This window comes from Lepidochelys kempii, chromosome 1 (assembly GCF_965140265.1).
Source record: "Lepidochelys kempii isolate rLepKem1 chromosome 1, rLepKem1.hap2, whole genome shotgun sequence".
Taxonomy (NCBI): Eukaryota; Metazoa; Chordata; order Testudines; family Cheloniidae; genus Lepidochelys; species Lepidochelys kempii.
Genome location: NC_133256.1, coordinates 217,862,197 through 217,883,088, shown reverse-complemented (window position 1 = coordinate 217,883,088; position 20,892 = coordinate 217,862,197). Strand labels below are relative to the sequence as shown.

At 46.6% G+C, this 20,892-nt stretch overlaps 1 protein-coding gene across 17 annotated transcripts in view; it reads left to right on the top strand.

Moving 5' to 3' along the window:
- The window catches only part of TSPAN11 (tetraspanin 11), a 219,821-nt gene that overhangs the window by 128,593 nt on the left and 70,336 nt on the right, over positions 1-20,892 (top strand). For 7 of the 17 annotated variants that reach the window (XM_073314376.1, XM_073314456.1, XM_073314366.1 and 4 more), the window contains one exon: positions 13,894-13,992. The exons of the other annotated variants lie outside the window; for them this stretch is intronic. In XM_073314376.1, the coding sequence (XP_073170477.1) occupies positions 13,894-13,992 (99 nt within the window). The remainder of the gene's footprint in view (positions 1-13,893; positions 13,993-20,892) is intronic. 17 annotated transcript variants of the gene reach the window in all.

Genomic DNA, 20,892 nt, shown 5'->3' with positions numbered 1-20,892 from the left:
CCCTGGAACAGCTAATTTAGTATATGTTGCTATATAGAGGCCTGTGGCTACTAAGCAGGGACACCTGGGGAAAATTTTTTTCCTTCAGTTCTTTGTTCAACACAAGATATTACTGATCCTGTGGTGTTAAATATGCAGGAGTCTTCCCAGAATTTATGGAGCTGATCCCAGCATGTGTGATGTAGAAATGATTTTGGGTGTGGACATCTCTTGTCCACTCATTATGACTTTGTCACAATGGGAAATAGGCTTGTTTGTTTCCCTCCTTCAGTGGTTACTAATAGGTACCGCAATACACCCCAGGAAATGGTGTGTGGTCCTGCCCCATCTCTAGTCATTTTAGCAGCCGTGTTAAGGGAAGTATTTCTGATTACTCCTTATTGGCAGAGATGGGAGGATGTATTCCTAATGCCAGCCAAACAACTGCACAGTCCCTTTCCAATATGGGCACTGTAATGAATGAAAAAGAGAAAGGAAGAATCCAGGTTATTACAGCTTGTCCTGGAAATCCTCCAGATTCCATAAGTGACAAGGAATTGCACCATAAATCAGCATGATTCTCTTCATTTGGAACCAAGAATGAAAGTATTTCACACTGAATATTGACGCGAGTGGTTTCCAGAAAAAAGAAATTACAGTAAAATGACAATAGATTTTTAGAGTCCAGCAAAAAAAAAAAAAAAACCCAAACGTTTTCTCTCCAGGAAAATTAGATGTGTCTAACATATCCTATACAGGTGGGAAGGACCTATACAGAGTCTGGCTTAGGTCGGGTTCAGAGTGTCTTGGTACATGCACAGCACTTGCAGGAATCTACATATTCTTGGGCCTTGACCAGCATGTGGGGCTGCCAGAAAAAATGGGCAACCATGTGAGAGATCTTCCAGTGGCCAAGGTGACCCACCAATGGAGCATCATGGCACTGCTGTAGCACCTCCAGTCAGGGGCACCATGGAGCACATATATGTGTTTGTTGAAGTACATTACCCCCCATCTGTCATGGAATGGTACCTCTTAGCTCCCAATGGCAGGAGCAGTGCCCCTTGGGCCAGCGGGTCTTTCTTCGGGGAGGACCAGATGAGAGAAAGCAGGTCTCGCAGGATCGTGGCTCTGGCAAAGTTACCAGGCTTGAAGAGGTAGGGGTGTTCAGAAGTCAGTTCTTCACTTCCCCAGTAATATTTTCGATTCCGTGATAGAGCATTGGCTTTCCCATTTTGCTTTCCTGCGTGGTAGGTAATTGTGAACTCAAACCAAGAAAAAAACAAGACACACCTTAGCTGCCTATGGTTCAACACTCAGGCTTTGCGGAGGTACTTGAGGTTCTTATGGTTGGTGAAGACCCGTACTGAGGGCCGAGCCCTATCCAAGTGGTGACACCATTCTGCAAAGGTCTTTTTTTATGGCGAACAGTTCCTTAAAATGAAGGTAACCTTTAGCTAGTCAAAAGCGAGCTGGGCTTCAGGTGACCAAGTGAATTACATGGCTTTGCAGAGGAGGGAGGTCAGAGGAGTTATTCATCAGGAGATGTTGGCAATGAAGCTCCTGTAAAAATTCACAAAGCCCAGGAGCCACTGAAGTTCCCAGAGAGTCCAGGGTGTTGTCCAGTTATGGATGGCTTCCACCTTCTGTGGATCCATCTGGATTCCCTCTGGGGAGATGATGTCCCCAACAATTCAATGGTGGCCTGTTCAAAGGTGTACTTTTTCAGTTTGGCATACAACCCATGCTTCCGTAGCCTCCCCAGGACACACCCAACATGATGGTAGTGCTGCTCTGGATTCTCAGAAAATTCCAGCATGTAATTGTGGTAGATAATCGTGTATTGGTCCAGGATATCCTTGAACATGTCATTTACTAAATGTTTCAAGGGCATTGGTCAAGCCAAACAGCATCCAGGCAACTCTGTGGCAGTAGCAGAGAGGATGAAAGGCCTACCGGTTTCAGCCCAGATAACCTTATCCTGGATAACCCAGGATGCTATGAACAGGTGAATGTTCCACCTCCTGCTGTCTTGACTCCTCAGTCCACGAGAGCTCAGGCCTCTTCAGCACTGTTTCTGACCCAGGTCCTGATCCAAGACATCTGCAGAGCCACAACTTGGTCATCAGTGCATACCTTCTTCTCCCACTATGCTGTCACCCAACCGGCTCGAGATGACACCAGGTTTGGGAGAGCACTGTTGCAATCTGCATGTCCATGAACTCTGAGCCCACCTCCTGATGTACTGTTTCTGAGTCCCCTTATGTGGAATGGACATAAGCAAGCACTTGAATAAGAAAAAACGGTTACTAACATTTCCGTAACTGTTGTTCTTCAAGATATGTTGCTCATGTCCATTCCATGACCCACCTGTTGAAGTTAGCCAGCAAGAAGGAACAGAGGGTGTAGGGGCTGTAGTGCCCTGTATACTGGCACAAGGGAAAAATGTGCAGCACGCACATACCTAACGTGGAAAGGAAATGAGCAACACATCTCGAAGGACAACAGTTATGGACCATTTTTTGTCCATGTTCACTGAGGGTAGGACAGGAAGTAATCAATTTAGTTTGCAGCAAAGGAGATTTAGATTTCATATTAGGAAAATCTTTTTAACTATCAGGATAGTTAAGCACTAGAACAGGTTACCTAAGGAGGTTGTGGAATCTCTGGCATTGGAGGTTTTTTACAATAGTCTAGAAAAACACCTGTCGGGGATGGCCTAGGTATACTTAGCCCTGCATCTGCATGCGCAAATGGACTAGGTGACCTTTCGAGGCCCTTTCAGCCCAACATTTCCATGATCCTTCCTTAAGACTGCAAATTTTGTAACTTCTGTACCAGTAACTTTAGTCTGCAAAACCTGGAGATGAATTTTCTTCATTCGAGTGCACATACATCTCCAGCAATGTTCCTTTTAGCCCCTTCACCTAAGAGCAAGCTGCAACACTAACTAGACATGCTGTGAAGGCAACACAGATATTCGGGGTCACCAGCATGAGCAGAATACACTCCAGGCCTATTTGAAGGCGGTCTACTCCTGTCCCAGACACTGACTAGCAGCTTCTTTTTTAATGAATAGAGTTTTTTGTTTAAAGCAAAACCTCTTGAAAGATACCGTCACATCCTTTATTCTTGAAAGTTCTGTCTTCCTTTTCCTGTAGGTCAAGTGAAATTTAGATAGGTTTAAAAACTGGGGGGAATAAAAACCTCTAGTGTGAGAAAGTTAAGAGCATCAGTTTGAAAAAAAGAACATATTAGCTCTGGACATATGTATAGCTGGGGCGGGATTCTTCAAAGCACTCAGTGCTGTCCTAGCCCTAAAATCAGCATTGAAACCCCCATTGATTTTCACTGGAGCAGCAGCAGGCCCGTGGTGTGTGCTTTTGAAAATCCCACCCATAATGAACCTTGGTAGCGTATATTACGTAGGAATACTGTGGTCTTCAGCTCAGATCAAACCAGGAATCTTCAGCACTAAAACCTCATGTGTCTCAAGGAGAACTGCCTGGGTGGCATGCGAATCCTCCATTTGGGGAGGCTGGGCACGCCCAGACCATAGCCCTGCCCCAAGGCTCATCCCCACTCAGCCTCCTTGCCCAAAGCCCTGCCCACGCTCCAACCCTGACCCTGCTTGCCCCCACCCTCCGGCCACTCACCACTCGCACATGCCTCTTCACCCCCTCCCCCGAGGGCCCCATGCAGGCAGAGCAGGGATGGGAAGAGGCAGAGGGTAGAAGGGGCCTTGGGGAGGAAGAGGACAAGTGGGAGCAGGACCTCGGGGCGGAGCACGAATGGGGTCACGACCGGGGCACCCTCCAAAGGCGGCGGCTTAGCATCGCCTGGCCTTTTAGACCCACCACCCATGGAGAACTGTGCCGGGGAAAATTAATAAGCTGTTATAGTCATCAGATCCAGGCAATCGCAGGAGACATGACGATATTCCCCAGGCCATTGTTTTATAACATACCGTGCTAGCAATGATGTGTGGGTGCAGACAAATGCATCCACCGCATTGCTAGGTCAAATATATATATATATTGCTTTCTTACTGGCAACAGCAATGACCAACAGCAGTGGTGCAGTTATAGCTCCACCAACCAGGAAAAAAGGAGGCATGCCAACTTTAGTCAGTGCTGGTACATAAACCTCAGCTTGCCCATTTTGGCCCAGATCCTCAAAGGTATTTAGGCACCTACCTCCTAATCAATGGGAGTTAGGTGCCTAAATGCCTTAAAGGGTCTGGGCCTTCCTCTTTACCTCTGCCTCCTGGAAATGTCAGCTCTCAGAAGAGGAAAAATGAAGGACTTGGTGAGAAGAGAATTAAAAGGCAGGGGAAGAACCTGCATCTGGGGGTGAAGAATCCAGCGCTGCAGGGATCACCCAGGGATCTAATCGCATATCTCCTCCATCCACCTCTGTTTCTCAGATGGAACCAGACATCAAACCTTTTTTAGCTTGGAGAGTGGGTTCTGTTTCTGAGATTGAGACCTGTCTCCCTTACACTCAGACAGCTGGGTCTCCTATTCAAATACCTCCAGCCCCTCACTGTCTGAGGCATTTATATTAGACTTGCAGCTCTTTGTGTAGAAGTGACCAACTCCAATAAGGCACATCCCTGGGTGGTGGATAGGGGAACTTCCTGCAGATATGCTGGACAGCTGCGAATATTCAATAAAGCAGTTGCAGACCAACTGTTAGCATCTCTCAGTAAGGTGGGATGAAGTAGTTGGTGGTGCAGATACCACTATAAAAGACCACTTAGGCCCTATGATGCGGATGTCAAGCCAAAGAAAGAATGTCTAAAAATAAGTCTTGCTGGGGCTTGTCAGCTTTGGCAGGCAGCTCACTCAGGAGAGGGGAAAATCCAATTTGAACAGCTGACCTGTAAAGCCCATCCAACAGATAATACTCCTGTGAACTGGTGGCCACGTCACAACTATCCCAGAGGGATAGGGCGTTCCCCGCAAACAATGTATAACACGCTTGCCTGACTGTTGTAACTGGGCAAGGGCCGCTGAAGGTAAAGAAGCAAGTGAGTAATTGGAGTAAGCTCAGATGTGGAGGCAGACATACACACTGACTGGAAGAAGGAGGAGCTGTCTGAGATCCTAAAGAGAAGAAGAGTAAATGTGTACAAGAGACCAAATGGAAAGGTTGAAATGCCAAGGTGCTGGAGGAGGATTACAAAATCTACTACTCAGGGAATTCCAACACCGCTCCCCCTTCCCCCAAACAGTGTTGGAGTTATTCTGGATGAAACCTTGCAGAGTCATGTGATAGAGGTTACCCGAAGTTTGGGCCAAATGATGTGTTAAAATGTGCTGGGAAGAGGTAAGATCCATATAGTGAGTGACTATGCATCACAGGTATGAGAGGTTTGAAAGAGGAGGTTTTTTGGTGAGTTGTTGTGCCTTATTGGAAATATACCATCCAATGAGAAGATAATTATCAGAACAGATCTAAAATAACTGCAAAGGCTGGATATGAAATAGTCCACGGAGACCATGACATTGGAACCAGAAACTCATGGGGAGTGGTGGGGGGGTGGGCGGAGAAATGGCCCTACAGACTTGTCTGGCACTTGGCTTAGTGATCATAAACACACACTTTCAGAAGAGGGAAATCCATATCATAACTTATGCCAATAAAGGACACAAGACCTCTAAGTTCCCTCTAAGCTGTGCGACCGCTTATTAAGCTCCGCGCAGGGGCTCAGGGCTGCAGCGGGGAGAGATTCCTCTCCCCTAGCCCCAAACCTGCCACGCCAGGGAGAGGCACCTCTCCCTGCCAGCCCCAACACGGACCTGCCGCAGCCAGGGGAAAGGCGCCTCTTCCCCCACCCAGACCAGGTGCTGCTGTGGGGAGTCCTCTCTCCCTGCCTTAGCCCCTGGGAAGCCTGCACCCCAAACCTCTCATCCCCAGTCCCACCCCAGAGTCCGCACCCCCCACCACATCCCAATCCTGATCCCGCCTCCCACACTCCAAAACCCCCAGCCCTACCCCCAGCACTTGAATTTTGTTATGTGCAACGATATGGAGGTGATGTGTGACACATCACCTCCATGTTGGCTCGCATAACAAAATTCATTCCACACATGCGTGGGAAAAATTAGAGGAAACAAGACTGAAATCTATTTCCCTTTAATAAGAAAAGACCGATCATGAATAATCTATTGTAAGGTAACACCCTATGAGTGCATTGGGAGACAGCACAGACCTTGCCTTTCTGCCTTCAGAATGCAGAGACCTTGGAAGCTCCGGAACCTCTGGGCACCAGAAAGGACTAGGTTGAGGAAATGTAAAGACAGGAATTAAAAACACTTCAAACCAGGAATAATGTGTAGATTTCTTGACGACACATAGGGAGGTGTGGAGGACAGTTGGTCCAAACTCAAGTCCTCTTTTCTGGAAACAGTACATGAAGTCTGAGGAGCGATGAAACCAGTGCCAAAAAGGATAAGAAGGGAAACTTGGTGGTGGAATCCTCAAGTTCAAGAATCCGTTGAAGGGGAAAAAAGATAATTTTCCAAAAATGGCAGGCTATTGGTTTGAGCTGTGATAAGATGGCACATACAGAGGCAAAAAAGGAGTCCAAAGGAAGTGTTGCAACAGCTAAAAATATGGCCTCCTCTATAATCAAGTAGGGGAGGACATGAAGGAGAGAATACCATCGATAGAGTTGCCAAGGCAAGAGAGAAAATGACAAAGGATGTGAATGTGTTTGCTTATATTACAAATGAATGTGGTATATTGCAAATGAATGTTGACTCAATCAGCAAAGTTCGGTGTGATTATTTTGAAAGAGTGATGAATCAGAAGAATCCAAGGGAGGAATTAAGAACATGTAAACCAAACCAGAGCATGACAGATTACATACACAAGACAAGGGTTCCAGAGGCACTTAGGAAAATGAAAAAGGAGAAAAGCACTTGGGCCCGATGAAGTACCAGTGGGTGCTCTGAAGTCATTGGGAAGGGAAGGCATTACATGTCTTATAAGTCCAGTTATAGTCTTAAGAAAAAAATGCCATGTGAATGGCGTAAAGCTTTGTGGTGCCTATTTTTAAACATAAAGGAGCTAGTTCACTGTGTGCTAATTATTACCCAGTTAAGCTGATGGCTTATGTCTGAAAGTGTGGGAGAAGTTTATTGAAAAGCATCTGCACAGAATGGTTGACATTTGGAACGGTCAGTATGGATTCATGCCAGGAAGGAGCACATTTGATGCCATATTTGCGCTATGAATCCTCATAGAGAAGTTCAGAGAAAAAAGAGGTGGCAACTGCGTGGTTTTTGTGGACCTGAAAAAGCTGAATGGGCATGTACCAACAGAACTAGTTTAGTGCAATTTATGAGAGAGGAGCGCCAGAAGGATATGTCTGTCCTATCCGGGGTACATATGACAGAATGACTACCGTAGCCCAAACTAAATGGAGCTACAAGAGAGAATTTCCAGTGCACACTGGCCTGCATCAGGGGTCAGTGTTCAGCCCCTTTTTGCTTACAGTTGTCATGGATGTGATACGTGAGAATACACAAAGGGAGTTGCCTCAGAACATGCTGTTCGCACTTAGCAGTAAGTCATCAGTGGAAGACTGTGAAACCCTGCCAGCCAACTTGGAGCAGTGGCAAAATAGTTTTGAGTGGGTTGGGCCAAGAGTGAACATGAGTAAGATGAGGCTAGGATAACTGAGGGAGGAGGACTTACCATAAAAGGTTATCACAGTCAGAGAACTTAGAAGAGTGAAAAAATTTAAATACCTTAGATCAGTGCCCTTCTGAGTGATGCCCAGCATCGTATTAAAGCTGTGTGGAGCAAATGTGGAAGCTGAACCCAGTTCTCTGATAAAAAGATGCCAATACAGGTAAAAGGTAGAGTGCATAAAATTGTCATTTGACCCATCTTAATGTACAGAACAAACATGCCAACCACAATAAAGGAAATCAGGCTGCTCTCCACCACAGAAATGAAGATGCTGAGATGGTCAAATGGTTGGACTCTCCATGATAGGAAACAAAATGAGGTTCTAAGGGGCCTAATGCAGGTTGCTCCAACTGAAGACAAGTCGAGTGAGTCTAGGCTATGTGGGTATGGCCAATATCCAGTGGAGACCAGAGAGCTACATCAGTCGGATGGCACTTGCGATGACTGTGGACAGAAGATGACCAAGAGGAAGACCGAAGACTCGGTACACAGACCGGATATCAGTGGACCTCAGAGAGACCAATCTATATGGCAGCCTGTCATATGATCATGAGTTTTGGAAGAAGGTTATAGAAGTCACTGACCCCAAATAGTGGCAAGAAAGAAGATGATGCTGCAGTTCCTTGATGCTTCCTGGCTCCCAGTGAGTCAGGGAAGCCCTGCTATAATGGGCACATCTCTTTCTGTAGACGTCCTCTGGCTTTCTCAGCCTCAGCCCCTTCTCCAGAATGCTTTAAGCAGCTCCTTTCCCTCTGGTGGTGTTTCCGCTGGTGCTGCCTCAGTCAGTATGGCTTGCATCATTCCCCTCTGCACACAAAGGGAAAACTTCTGCCTTCTCCATTGCTGTAACTTTCTCAGGGGAAATGGGTCTGCCTTCCTCTTTCATCCCTTCTGGGGACCAGTCTTCTTAGACAGGATTTACAGGGCTTTATCTAGGCCGCATTTGGAAATCTGTGGCCCCTTTTCCTCAGGCCTGCACCTCATTTCCCTCTCTGCATCTGACTCTTCTCATCCTAGGCTGGGACCTGCCTTCTCTTCCTCAGGCCTCCCTGCTAAAATGCTTGTGGTGAGTGGACAAGGACTACAGTATCTGGTATAATCATATGGTAGAAATCCCATATTCGTCCCTGCTAGGAGACTCAGGGATCACTTGCTATGTCTCATTTTTCTTCCTCTGTCCCAGTCAGGGTCCTCTTTCAACACCTCTCTATCCTCTCCAGAAAATTCCCTCTCTTCTGCCAAATATTCCTTCTCTTGGTATTGAGCGCCTCTTGCATAGTGGTGCCATTCACCCCATGTTGCAACAGCTGTTGCAGCTTTTTCCTCCCTGCAACCCAATCTGTGTGTCCTGATTATTGCTAGTATCTTGGGATGGTCATCTTCCCATTCAGGGTTTCCACTCCTCTTGGGAACACAATCTCAGCGTCAGCCTCCTGGAACTCCAAGCAATTCGCCTCGCCCAGCCAGCTTGGGGACCTCTGCTTCAGAACCATCGTTTTCTTACCAGACTAGAGAGCAGAGCTCTGAACAGACAAGTGAGCACCTGTTCGAGCCTCTTCTGGGTGGAGAGCTATCTCCACTCACTTTGTCTGGTTTACCTACAGGGGAAAGAGAGGTCAGCTACCTATAGGGGAAAAGAGAATGTTCATTAATTTCAGGCACGGGCAACTACAACCCCTTAGGCTTCCTCAATGCCAGCTAACATTTGAGTTTTCTTATGTTCCATCTTTGGGCCATATTTTCTTCCTGTTGTTCCCACTTGGTCACCTCCACACCTTCTGTTTGGCGCAACCCATTGGACCTGACTGCTACTGTAGGTCAGAAAGTGATTCAAGCAGCTTTTTAACACACAACGCTCTCACCTCACAAACACACTCCCCATGAGTCTCTGCTTAATACATATGTCATTCATTGATGTTGCTAGGCAGAATAGGAAGGGAATGACTGATGACAAAGGAAAACTGCTTACCAGTATTTCTGTCTGCTGTGGTTTTCTCTAGTACCTTTCTACATCCAAACATACTCCTTCACCTTGGGGAGTGCACTACCTTGCCATTGTAATACAGCTTTGAATATCTCACGCTGAAGTGGGGAGGCTGACACTTCCATATTAGCTCTGATTCAGTTCTTTTGCCTCCTGCTTTCTTTGTGGTGTAGATGGGGTCATCCTGCTGTCAGTCATTGCTGTTGCTTGGTAGGGTCGGAGAAAAGAAGATTATGAAAAACAATTGCAAAGCAGTAATATTCCCTTAACACCAACTCAACACACACACATTAATTCAGTGTTAAACCTGATAATTTAAATCTTTATAAACCAATAAATTCAGAGTTCGTCTTGTTATGGCAAGTTTAACTCTACCCCTGGCATAGATGTGATGAAATAGGACCTTTCAGTACACAATCACACGCTGCGTCACTGGACTGTATTCTGTAACTCTTCGCTAACCTCAGTTTTCGCCTGATACAAAGCCCACTGAAGTGAATAGAAAGACTCTTAATGACTTCAGTAGGCTTTGAGGCAGACCCTAGCTGGAAATCTGGAATACTGTGAGCATTCTTGTCTCCCATGTTTAATAAATTGAACAGGTGCAGAGAAGGGCTACTAGGATGATCAGAGGAATGGAAAATCTGCCTTATGAGAAGAGAATTAAAGAGCTTGGCTTGTTTAGCCTAATGAAACAAAGGAGGGAGATAGGATTGCTTTCTACAAATACATCAGAGGGATAAACATCAGGGAGGGAGAGAAGTTATTTAAAGTTACAGGCCAGTGTGGGCACAAGAACAAATGGATATAAACTGGTCATCAATTAGTTTAGGCTTGAAGTTAGATGAAGGCTTTTAACCATCAGAGGAGTGAAGTTCTGGAACAGCCTTGCAAGGAGAGTAGTGGGGGGAAAAATACCTAACTTGTTTCAAGACTGAGCTTGACAAGGTTATGGAGGGGATGGTATGATGCTATGTCCCCCACAGATTTCTTTGCTTCCCCGCAGAAAAATGACTTTCTGACAGGGAAGCAAAAGGAAGCTGCAAGAGCAGTCACACAACACTCCCTAGCAGCGCAGGTATATTGTTTCAGGCATCTGGAGCAGCCGGTGGAGAGGTAAATCACAATGGGACTAGAGACACCTCAGCCAGTGGCTCCTACCCTGAGCCAGGATCAGCTGCTAGTCGGCTGGGCTGGAAGCAGGAGAGGATGCGACTTCCTCTTCCCATGCAAGGAGTGGCTGTGGCTGTGTCAGACCCCACCCCAGCTACAGGAAGCTCAGCATCCTCCCCTGCTTCTTGCCCCACATCACTCCTCAGCTGTGGGGGGAGGGGTCACTGTACAGGAGCTGCTCCCCCATCCTCCCAACCCCCGTGCATCCAGACCTCTCATACTCCAACACCCCTGCCAAGCCTCACCCCCTAGACCCAGAACCCCCCTAGCCCTCCATACCCAAACCCCACCCTACTGAACCTCAACCCCTGCATCTGGAGCCTCCCTGCACTCAAACCTCCACCCTGATGAGCCCCACATCCAGACACCCACACTACTGACCCCCAACTAGCTGCACTCAGACCCTCCACTCCACCAAGGCCCACTCCCCCAGACTCCCCAGCTGAGACCCCCCACACCCTCTACTGAGCCCCAACTACCTTCACCTGGAAGCCCCTACAGCGTCCCATTGCCCCTGTACCTGGAACCACACCCTCAACGAGCCTCTGTGCATCCAGATCCCACCACACCTAGATTCCCCCACTGAGCTGCCTGCACCCAGATTGTCCCACACAGAATCCTCTCACCTCACACCTGGATCCCCCCAAACTGAGCCCCTCCACACTTGGATTCTGCCTGCCCCACACCTAGTGTGCCTGGCACAGAGGCACATACCCGCATACCTTGGACGTCAGATGGGTGCTGGCCTTCTACATTGATAGAACAAAGCCTTTCTGTCAGTCAGCACAGTTGTTCGTTGCTGTAGATGACAGGATGAAAAGTTACCCAGTGTCAGCCCAGAGAATCTCATCTTGGATCACGGCCTGCATCCGCTACTGATACGAGCTGGCAAGGGTGCCCTCACCAGCGATCATGATGGCTCATTCAACTAGAGTGCAGGCATCATCAGCTGCCTTCCTGGCGCAGGCGCCGATCCAAGAGATCTGTCGGGCTGCAACCTGGTTGTCCGTCGACACGTTCATGTCATACTACGTGCTGACCCAGCAGGCTTGAGACAATGCTGACTTCAGCAGAGCAGTGCGGCAAGACTGTGAACTCTCAGCCCACCTCCATTGATTCTGCTTGTGAGTCACCTAGAATGGAAGTGACATGAACAAGCACTCGAAGAAGAAAAAAACTGTTACCTACCTTTCATAACTGCTGTTCTTCGAAATGTGTTGTTCATGTCCATTCCCATTACCTGCCCCTCTGTCGGAGTTGTCGGCAAGAAGGAACTGAGAGGGCATAGGGCTGACATAGCACAGAATCAGTGCAGCACTCCAGAGGGCGCCACAGCCGGCCCTACGGGTACCGCCAAGGCAAAAATCTCTGATGGCCACGCACGTGGGTGCATGCACACTTAGAATGGAATGGCCCTGAGCAACACATCTCAAAGAACAACAGTTACCGGTTTTCCATTATTAACACGTTTGCCCAGTAGTATGTCCCATTGCCCCGTATCGGTCAGTCTTGTAAGAAAAGACAAGCATAGTGCGTACGGCACATGCACAGAGGGGAGTTTGGGTTGCCATAGGAACCTTAAATCTCAATTGCCTGACTCCTGTGAGTTTGAAATCTATAATGTAATGTTCCATTCATGTGGTTTATTGAATTCACTCTTCTATTTAGTTGTTTTTTTCTGAGGTCAAATCCGGTCATGCTAGGGCATGAGACCTTATAGAGCAAGGTGTATTATAATACAAATTATCAGAAAGTTGCACATCTTGTATTTTCTAAGTGCTTCACAGACACTTTTCAGACACTGATTTGCTGTGTGATAGAGGGAATGGTTCACAGATTTAAACCTGAAATTCAATTTTGGAGGACAGGAGATGTCAATATAATTATGTAAACATGTAACTCAGTGAAAGACAAACACTTCACACAGATGCTAAAAAGAAAGAAAAGAAAGAAAGAAAGAAAGAAAGAAAGAAAGAAAGAAAGCAGCAGCGTTTTATTTTCACTTTATCTCCTCACTCCATGTGATCTTCTTTCCCCCATGTGATATTTTTAACTTGCTCTCTCAAGTCATCCCACTCTCTGCTTGTAAAAATAGATCTGAAACCGTAAGTTTGGTAACAAACTGTGTGAAATGGCTTTTCTTGTATTGGAGTCTATTGCTACTTTATAATCTTCCCCTACATCTAAATTGAATTGATTTGTCATTGCTCCTTTAAAGGAGTTCTTTCTGACTCATGATGCAGTAAACACAGAAGAGATGTATGAAAAGAGGGAATGTTGTCCAGTGGTTAAAGAAGGAAACCTTGAGGCAAGACTCCTGGGCAAGACTTTAAGAAATGCCCCCAGTTAGGCTCCTAGCATCCATTTTTCGCTACCTAGATATCATGCCTGATTTTTCAAAGGTGCTGAACACCCAGCAGCTCCTCCATGAATTTTGTGGGAGCTGCTGGGTGCTCAACCCCTTTGATAATCAGGCAAGATATTTAGGCACTGAGAAAAGGATTTAGGAGCCCAACTCTAGCTAACTATTTCTGGATATCTTAATCGTGGATTCTAGCATGTGCTGTGCCACTATCTTACTGTATGGGCTTGGGCAAGTCTCTTAGCCTCTCAGTCCCTTGGTTTACAAATCTGTAAAGTAAATACTACCCTCACTGGGCTTGACTCAACTGGTGTTTATAAAGCACTTTGAGACAGTTGGATGAAAGTGCTCAGTATTTCAATTCTTAGTTTATGAATTAATAATGCAAAATATGTCAATTCTGGAGACTTGCCCAAAAAATAGGCAGAACTGTGCACCAGGTTATCTGAGGGTATTTTTACAAGTACAAGCTGAGGAAGCAAGTGGGTTCCAGAGACTCAGGTAGCATTGCCTAGCATAAATAGGTTGCTTACTAATAATATTGGCTAGTTGAGATTTTCCCCTCCTCCCTAAAATCAAAAGAAGGGCATGTTTTCCCCTAAGCTGATCCATGTCTGAATATTACTGTTATTATTATAAGAGTCACAAGCTTCAAAGCACTTTACAGGATTGCAACCATCTGTATATGCAGGTAGCCATTGCTTCACCCACCACCAAATTGCAGATTCCTCTGGGGTGGAATTCTGCAACCAGGAGCGAGCATTCCCAACAAAATAAACTAAGCTTTAAGGTAAGAAACAAAGATTATATTACCAAGAAAAAGCAACTATTGGGAATTTTCAGTAGGCAGAACGCAATTACCCATGCTGGAATTTGGCCAGGATACTGGGATCTAAAATCCTTCCATTGCTAAAAGTGCAAAGGGAATAATGAGTAGGACTTGACTCACGAAAGCTTATGCTCTAATAAATTGGTTAGTCTCTAAGGTGCCACAAGTACTCCTTTTCTTTTTGCGAATACAGACTAACACGGCTGTTACTCTGAAACTTGACTTTTATGGGCATTTTCCCTAACTAAAAACTGCACGATTATTTTGGCCCAGAGTGAAGTTTTCCTCCGCTTGCCATGTAAGTGGGTTACATTGTTAAGTTCAGCACTTATCAGGTAGGTTATGAGTGCTTTATCAGAAGTTATCTACCCCAACTAATCCTTCGCACAGTCCACTGGCCATTTGCTTCTCACAATTGGGAAGGATGGATGTAATCACAGTTGTAATCAGTGGAGAGAGGCGATCTAGCCAGCTGCTGCTTCCATCTAAGAGAATGAACATTTTCAAGATGTGCAAGTGGAGTTGTTAAGGAGGGACATCTTGTAAAAGTCAACCTTGTGGCTTTCACAGCATTTAGGGACGTTGGCAGGACACTTTCCACCTTCCTCTAGTCACTGAAGGAAGGGTAAAGCACAGGAGTGAAGGGGAGGACAGAGCCGCTGGTGCTTCTGAAGGGTCGGGGCTGTGGAGAAAAGATGGTGGAGCTGCTCCTCTGGCTTGCGAGAGTTGAGAGGCAGCAGGTGGGATGATACAGTGACACTCAGCTTATTATGAAGTGGTTTCATGCAAATCCCCATTTTCCTTTTAGGGAATGTCACTGTAGACAATATTGTGTTACTGCACCACAGAAGGTGAGGATTTAGTTGTATTAAAGTCAGGAGGCTGGATTCTCAAAACAACTTTAATTCTTTCTTCTTGCATGTCGGCTTCGCAACAGGGCTTTCAACACAAGGGCTGGGAATTTTTCTACTACACTGAATCCACATGAGTCCCGTTCCACAGGTTTTCAGGTCCCAAAGCAGAAAAATCTCATAATAATAAATAGCTGTAAGACAACGTAGAAGACTGACAGATGGGTTTTGCTGCCCCTTAATGTCAGATCTCTCTATATCTGACAATCATAGAATCATAGAATATCAGGCTTGGAAGGGACCTCAGGTCATCATCTAGTCCTTATCTATATGCTAGAGGCTGGACAACAGAGTCTTTCTTAGGACTTGTCTACGCTCTTCCTGAATAACTCTATATGTAGACAAGCCTTTAGACAGACAGACAGAGGCAGACTGTCTCTTCCCGCTGCTAGTTGTTGCACCATCTAGGCACTGCAGGGCACTACCTCCTTTCAACAACATAACTGGCTTCCCTTATGACATTTGATTTTACTCACCAATATAGTCTATTTTATGTAGCTCTCCCTTTTTTAGTATCACTGTTGCCTAGAGTGAGTTCAGTTTTTCAATATTTCCACTGATGGAGCCTCAATGCCCTCTCATGGCAGCTGTTCCACTGTCAAATTGCTTTTTCAGAGAGCTTTTCTTTCTCAGTAAGTGAAACTTGTTCCTTTCTATCTACATGCCATTACTTTTTATACTACAGTTGTGGTTACTCTCAGACTGAGACTTACCGTTCCTTTGTATCTCTTTTTTATCATTTATTTACATAGCGCTCTCATATTACTCTCTCTTCATAAAAATGTATTATGGAAAACAGTACTGACATGGGATTGACTCAGTCCATCAGAGTTCAGGGTTTTTTCACATTTATGGACGCACAGCTGTTGTTTTTCTCAGTTATGCAGTTTCCTTTACTCTCATTGGTATATGTGTCTGTTTTTGCATAATCATTTACAATTATATTTCCATCATTTTACAGTATGCAGATTCCTTCACTCTGATTGGCTGACGCATATTATACTATGGAGATGTCTCTCCCATAGTGTGAACATGAAAATCTCTTGATTAGCTACTATAATCCCTCTGCTCTGGGTGGCCCCATACTCAGAATTTTCAAGCTCCTGGCCAGCCACAATGACCTTACGTCAGTTTCTCATGCCTCACAGTTTTTTGGTTGGACGTACATTTTCACTTCCCTATTGTTTTCTTTTTTTATTTTAAAATTAGGAAAAACGAAGTGTAACACAGACAGGCAAAATGAGGTATGGTATCCTGTAGTTCGGAACAGGCGTTATCTTTTCTTGGGACACCATTAAACTTAATTATTGTAATATTTAGCACTTTACATCTTCAAAGCTCTGGCCAAACATAGCTCTTGGAGCCTAACACAAATCTATAGGCAAGTAAGTCCTATCCCCATTTTAAAGACAGGGGAACAGATACATAAGGCCTGGATTTCATAGATACTGAACACCAATGGCTCCCACTGACTTCCTTTGGAGTTGTGGGTACGCAGCACTTTTGAAAATCAGGCCCAGAGAGGTCAAGGGCTAAATTGTGCCTTTCAGGTACAGTCACTCCAAGGTCAGGAGCTGTTAGGGTTCAGCCTTGAGCAGTGCAGAGGCACACTGCTCCAGGGGAAAGCTCAGGGAGGCACAATTTAACCCCTGCTTCCTGGTGTATAGGAGAAGTTTGCAGTCTGTATGTGAAGCATCCCCACAAGTCCACACATCCTACATTAGTGATGTGCACTCTCCAGGCATGCTCACAAGGAACAGTCTCTGCTCTCCTTCAAGTGCCGGGACTTCTGTTTTGACTGGCCTTTGTACAGGGCATGCAGGAGGCTCTGTCTGCCCCTCCCTGCACAGCCATGGAAGCCCAGTCACTGGTCATATGTGACTTTTTGCAAGACTATACAGTGAGGCAAGTGAAGAGCTGGCATTAAAACACAAAAGTGCCGGAAGCACAGTCCTGTACACAGCCCATAGACTTTGCTGCCTTTCTGCAATGGAGGGATAACATGCAAGGTGTGGCTTCCACAAACAGCATTCAAAAACACTTCTGTTTGGGGGTCTGTGTGGGAGAGAGAGACAGAGAGAATAGAATGAAAGGAGAGAGAGAGAGAGAGAGAGAGATTTTGTGCCTGGTTTCAAGCACAACAGCCAAGCAGTTCAATCCACACTCATTTTGCCTTGGGATAACCCATTCAAACCAATCCTCATTCCTTGCATGGAGTCTCTGGTCTCAAAAAGTTGGGAGTAACCTAGGCTATATCATGTAATAAATGACAAAGGTCTCAGTAAGGAGATGCAGACCACGGTGGAAATAACTGTTCCCTTTTAAACCTACGCCTAACAGGGTTTTCTTTATAGCCATTGCTGAAATCTTTGAAGATCACCAGCAAATGTGAAATGCCTTATTACAGAAAGGCAGCTTTGAAAATCTCAGATGAGAGGATTAGGAAACCTACTTCCCATTCATTTTAATGGGAATTGGACATCCAAATCCCTTAGGTCACTTTCAGAATCTCAAGTTAAATTTCCAAAGTGTGCTGAATATTCCCAATAGCTGGGATGAAGGTGGCATTCAGTACATTACCGAGAAGCTCACTTGGCTTGCTTTTTTTAGGTCCATACTCCATACTGCTGTCCCGGTTCCACTCCAGCGCAATTCTGTTGTTCTGATGGCATAGCTACCACAGAACTTTACTGGGGCAGAGAGCCAGCTGTAAGGCCATCAGGCAAGTTTGTTTGCCGGGGTTTTCCAAAATATTCGTATTTATTATTCACTGAGTAGATGCCGCCGTGTACTCTACTTAGGTGTGCGCACACCCAGCACAATAGAGCCAGAGTACTTTGCCTAGCAATACCCGAGGGGCAATGCTCATGCCCTGCAACCCTAACCCCTCCTCCGGCTCTATAAGGGTGGGGCCACTGCAATCCTCCCCATTCCCTCTCCCTGCCCACGGCTCGAGTCAGAGCTCCGTGTGGCGGTTTCCTCCTCATGCTTTCGGTCTGAGACAGTAGTTAGTAGTACCGTAGTTTAAGTGTTGTGTTAGTAATAGCAATAGTAGTTGGCTGCCCGGTGCGATGCTTTCACCAGGGGTCAGGCATTGTCTGGTGTGGGGGGGGGGGCATCCCAAACAGCGATCCCCACACAAGGTGCTTGTTGTGTCTCAGTGAAGAACGCATTAAAAAGCAGTGCTCCATATGCAAGTCGCTCACCAAGAGGGCTCAGGTGGCAAGAGACTTGTGGCTGAAGCAGACCTGCTGGAACAGTCCAAGAAGTCCACGTCTGATCGGCAGTCACCCATGCTCAGGAGTCATTCTCCTTCCTCTGGTACAGGAATTAAGAAGTCCCATAAAATGAATCGGGACCATTCCGAGGCTGGGGGAGATTTCTCATCTTCTAAGAGGAGTGCTGACCAGTACCGTTGTCCCTTTGGCACGTGGGAAGGAACAGGTCTGTCCCCACCCACCCCCCAGTACTGCACTGAGAGCAGCAAGAACCCGTACCATCGACTCCGGTTCCGGCCCTGGGGCATCCGTTGAGTCTGGTACTGATGACGTTAACACCGATGCCAACTGTTTCCATGCTGGCAGCATATCAGGAGGCATCAGACCCGCTTTGCCTCTCAGTCCCAGACTCTCCACTGGTTCAAGAGTTCACTGGTGCCATGACTTCTACCACCTCATCCTCTGTTGTGCCCTGCAGCTCGCACCACCCAGGCCTCAGACTGGGGAGTCGAGGCTTGCACGAGGCCCAGTACCATCGGTATTGAGAATGGCATCTGTCCTGCATTCAGGACAGGAACTCCTGGCCCAGTGCCAGCTGGCTACCAATGCCTTATCCATATGCCCAGTGGCCCGCTTAGGATGCTCCTCAGTCCCTGCAGTCTCGCTTCTTGATCCGCTCCAGAGCGAGATCACCAGATCTGACAGTGACTTCCTCTCCCAAACCATCTCAGCTGCAAGCAACCCCTGAGCCCATTCCTCCTGGACCTCCAAGGGTATTCAGACCAGATCCTGTAGTGTAGTGCAAGAATAGGACCATGGCTTAAATTCAGCCAGAGCTGTTCAGGGCAACACTCCGTTAAATATTTTCCCTTGACTCCAGCCTGTTGCTGTTGGTTTTCAACCAGAGGTCCTCAGCCCTCTGGAGGGCCATGAGCCAGATGCAGGGGGTCCACAGGGCTCCGCAAGGCTGAAGCCCTGAGACCCTCTACCCGCAGCTGAAACGAGAGCCCCAAATGGGAGGGGGAGTATGGGGAGCTCTAGGAAATACTCAATGAGTATTTAAGTCCTGAATAGGACCCATAGCTTGCTCAGAAAACCTCCTCCTCCTCCTCCCTAGTTGACTCTACCATGCAGGAATTGTCTTATCCCTCTGTGCCTGAGGACTTCAAGGCATACCCGGCCCTCCTGAGGTATAGGGTCACTACTTTGGGTATCCAAAGGCACAATCCCTGCAGGAGAATACACATAAGATACTGGATATTCTCCAATCATGAGCTCCTGGGAGAATAGCCCTCCCAATAAATGAGGCTCTTTTGGGACCTGCAAAGGCCCTGTGGAATTCTCCGGCTGCATTGCCTCCCACAGTGAAACATTTGGAGAAGTGGCACTTCATTCCCATACAGGGTTTTGAGGGTTACTTCTCCCACCCTGCCCCTAACTCTCTGGTGGTGACTGCAGCAAATGACAGGGCACAGCAGGGAAGGTATTAGTCCACCCCTAAGAACAAAGAATCTAAGAGGATGGATTTAATGGAGAGGAAGATTTATACCTTCTCTTTCCTGCAAATGTGCATCGCAAACCAGCTGGTATTGCTCTCTAAATATGACTGTCAATTGGGCATCCACGTCTAAGTTCGTGGACCTGTTGCCAGAACTCTCTAGGCATTTAGTGCAGAAGACTGTACAGTGGCCAAAACCTCATTGCCGTTAGCTCTGGCCATGGCGGATGCCACAGCCAGAATCTATCATCTGCATCATCATCCCTTGGACAGTATCATCTGACTTCCTCTGCTGATCCTGGACTCTTTTATGTAGATAGATAGTTCAGGACAATGTGTGCCAGGGTGTTCCCTTTCTGCAGTCCCTACCAACCTGGATTGATTGTCACCAGTGCCTCCTTAATAGGTTGGGAAGTGGACTCAAGGCCTGTGGTTGGAACTGGAAGCTTCTCTGCATATCAGTGGTCCTGGAACTTCATGTCATCTACAATGCCGGTCAGGCCCTTTGAGATCACATCAGGGACTCGGAGGTGCATATCCTTACTGACAATATGATGTATTATGTGAACAAATGTGGGGAGCACATTTCAATGTGCTGTGTCAGGAGGCAATCAAGTTCTGGCAGTTTTGCACTGGCAAAAAACATTGCCCTTGTGGCCGATCACTTGCCGGGGATCCAGAATCACGTGGCAAATCACCTCAGCAGAAATTTCTCCCTGAATCACAAATGGTCCCTGAAGCCCAGCATCTTGTAGCCCAGTTTTGCAGTGTGGAGCATCCCAACAATCAGCCTGTTTGCCACAAGAGACCACAAGAAATGCCAGCTTTTCTGCTCCTGAGTTTTGCAAACTACGTGTTAAGCATTGCCTGGTGGACTGGTTAAAGACCTGTGAGTCAGGAGCTCTAACCTGGCCCTGATGCTCACCTTCTTTGTAACCTTGGGCAGGTCTCTTAGACTCTATGCTCTGTAGGGCCAAGCCTGTCTTTATTTGTGTGTCTTGTACAGCACTGAGATCATTAACACACAACGGTGAGGATTCATTATTAATGTTCAGAAAATGCCAACATGTTTATACTGCACCAGGAGCCCCATTCCGCCACCCTCTCTCCAGCCAGGGGATCTGGTGAAAGTGATGATAGACTGGCTTCTCCACATATGTGGCTTGAAGCCTCCACCCCAACTCTGTCACGCGTTGGTGACTTCCCATTCCCACCTGCCATGACGCCTCCCAGT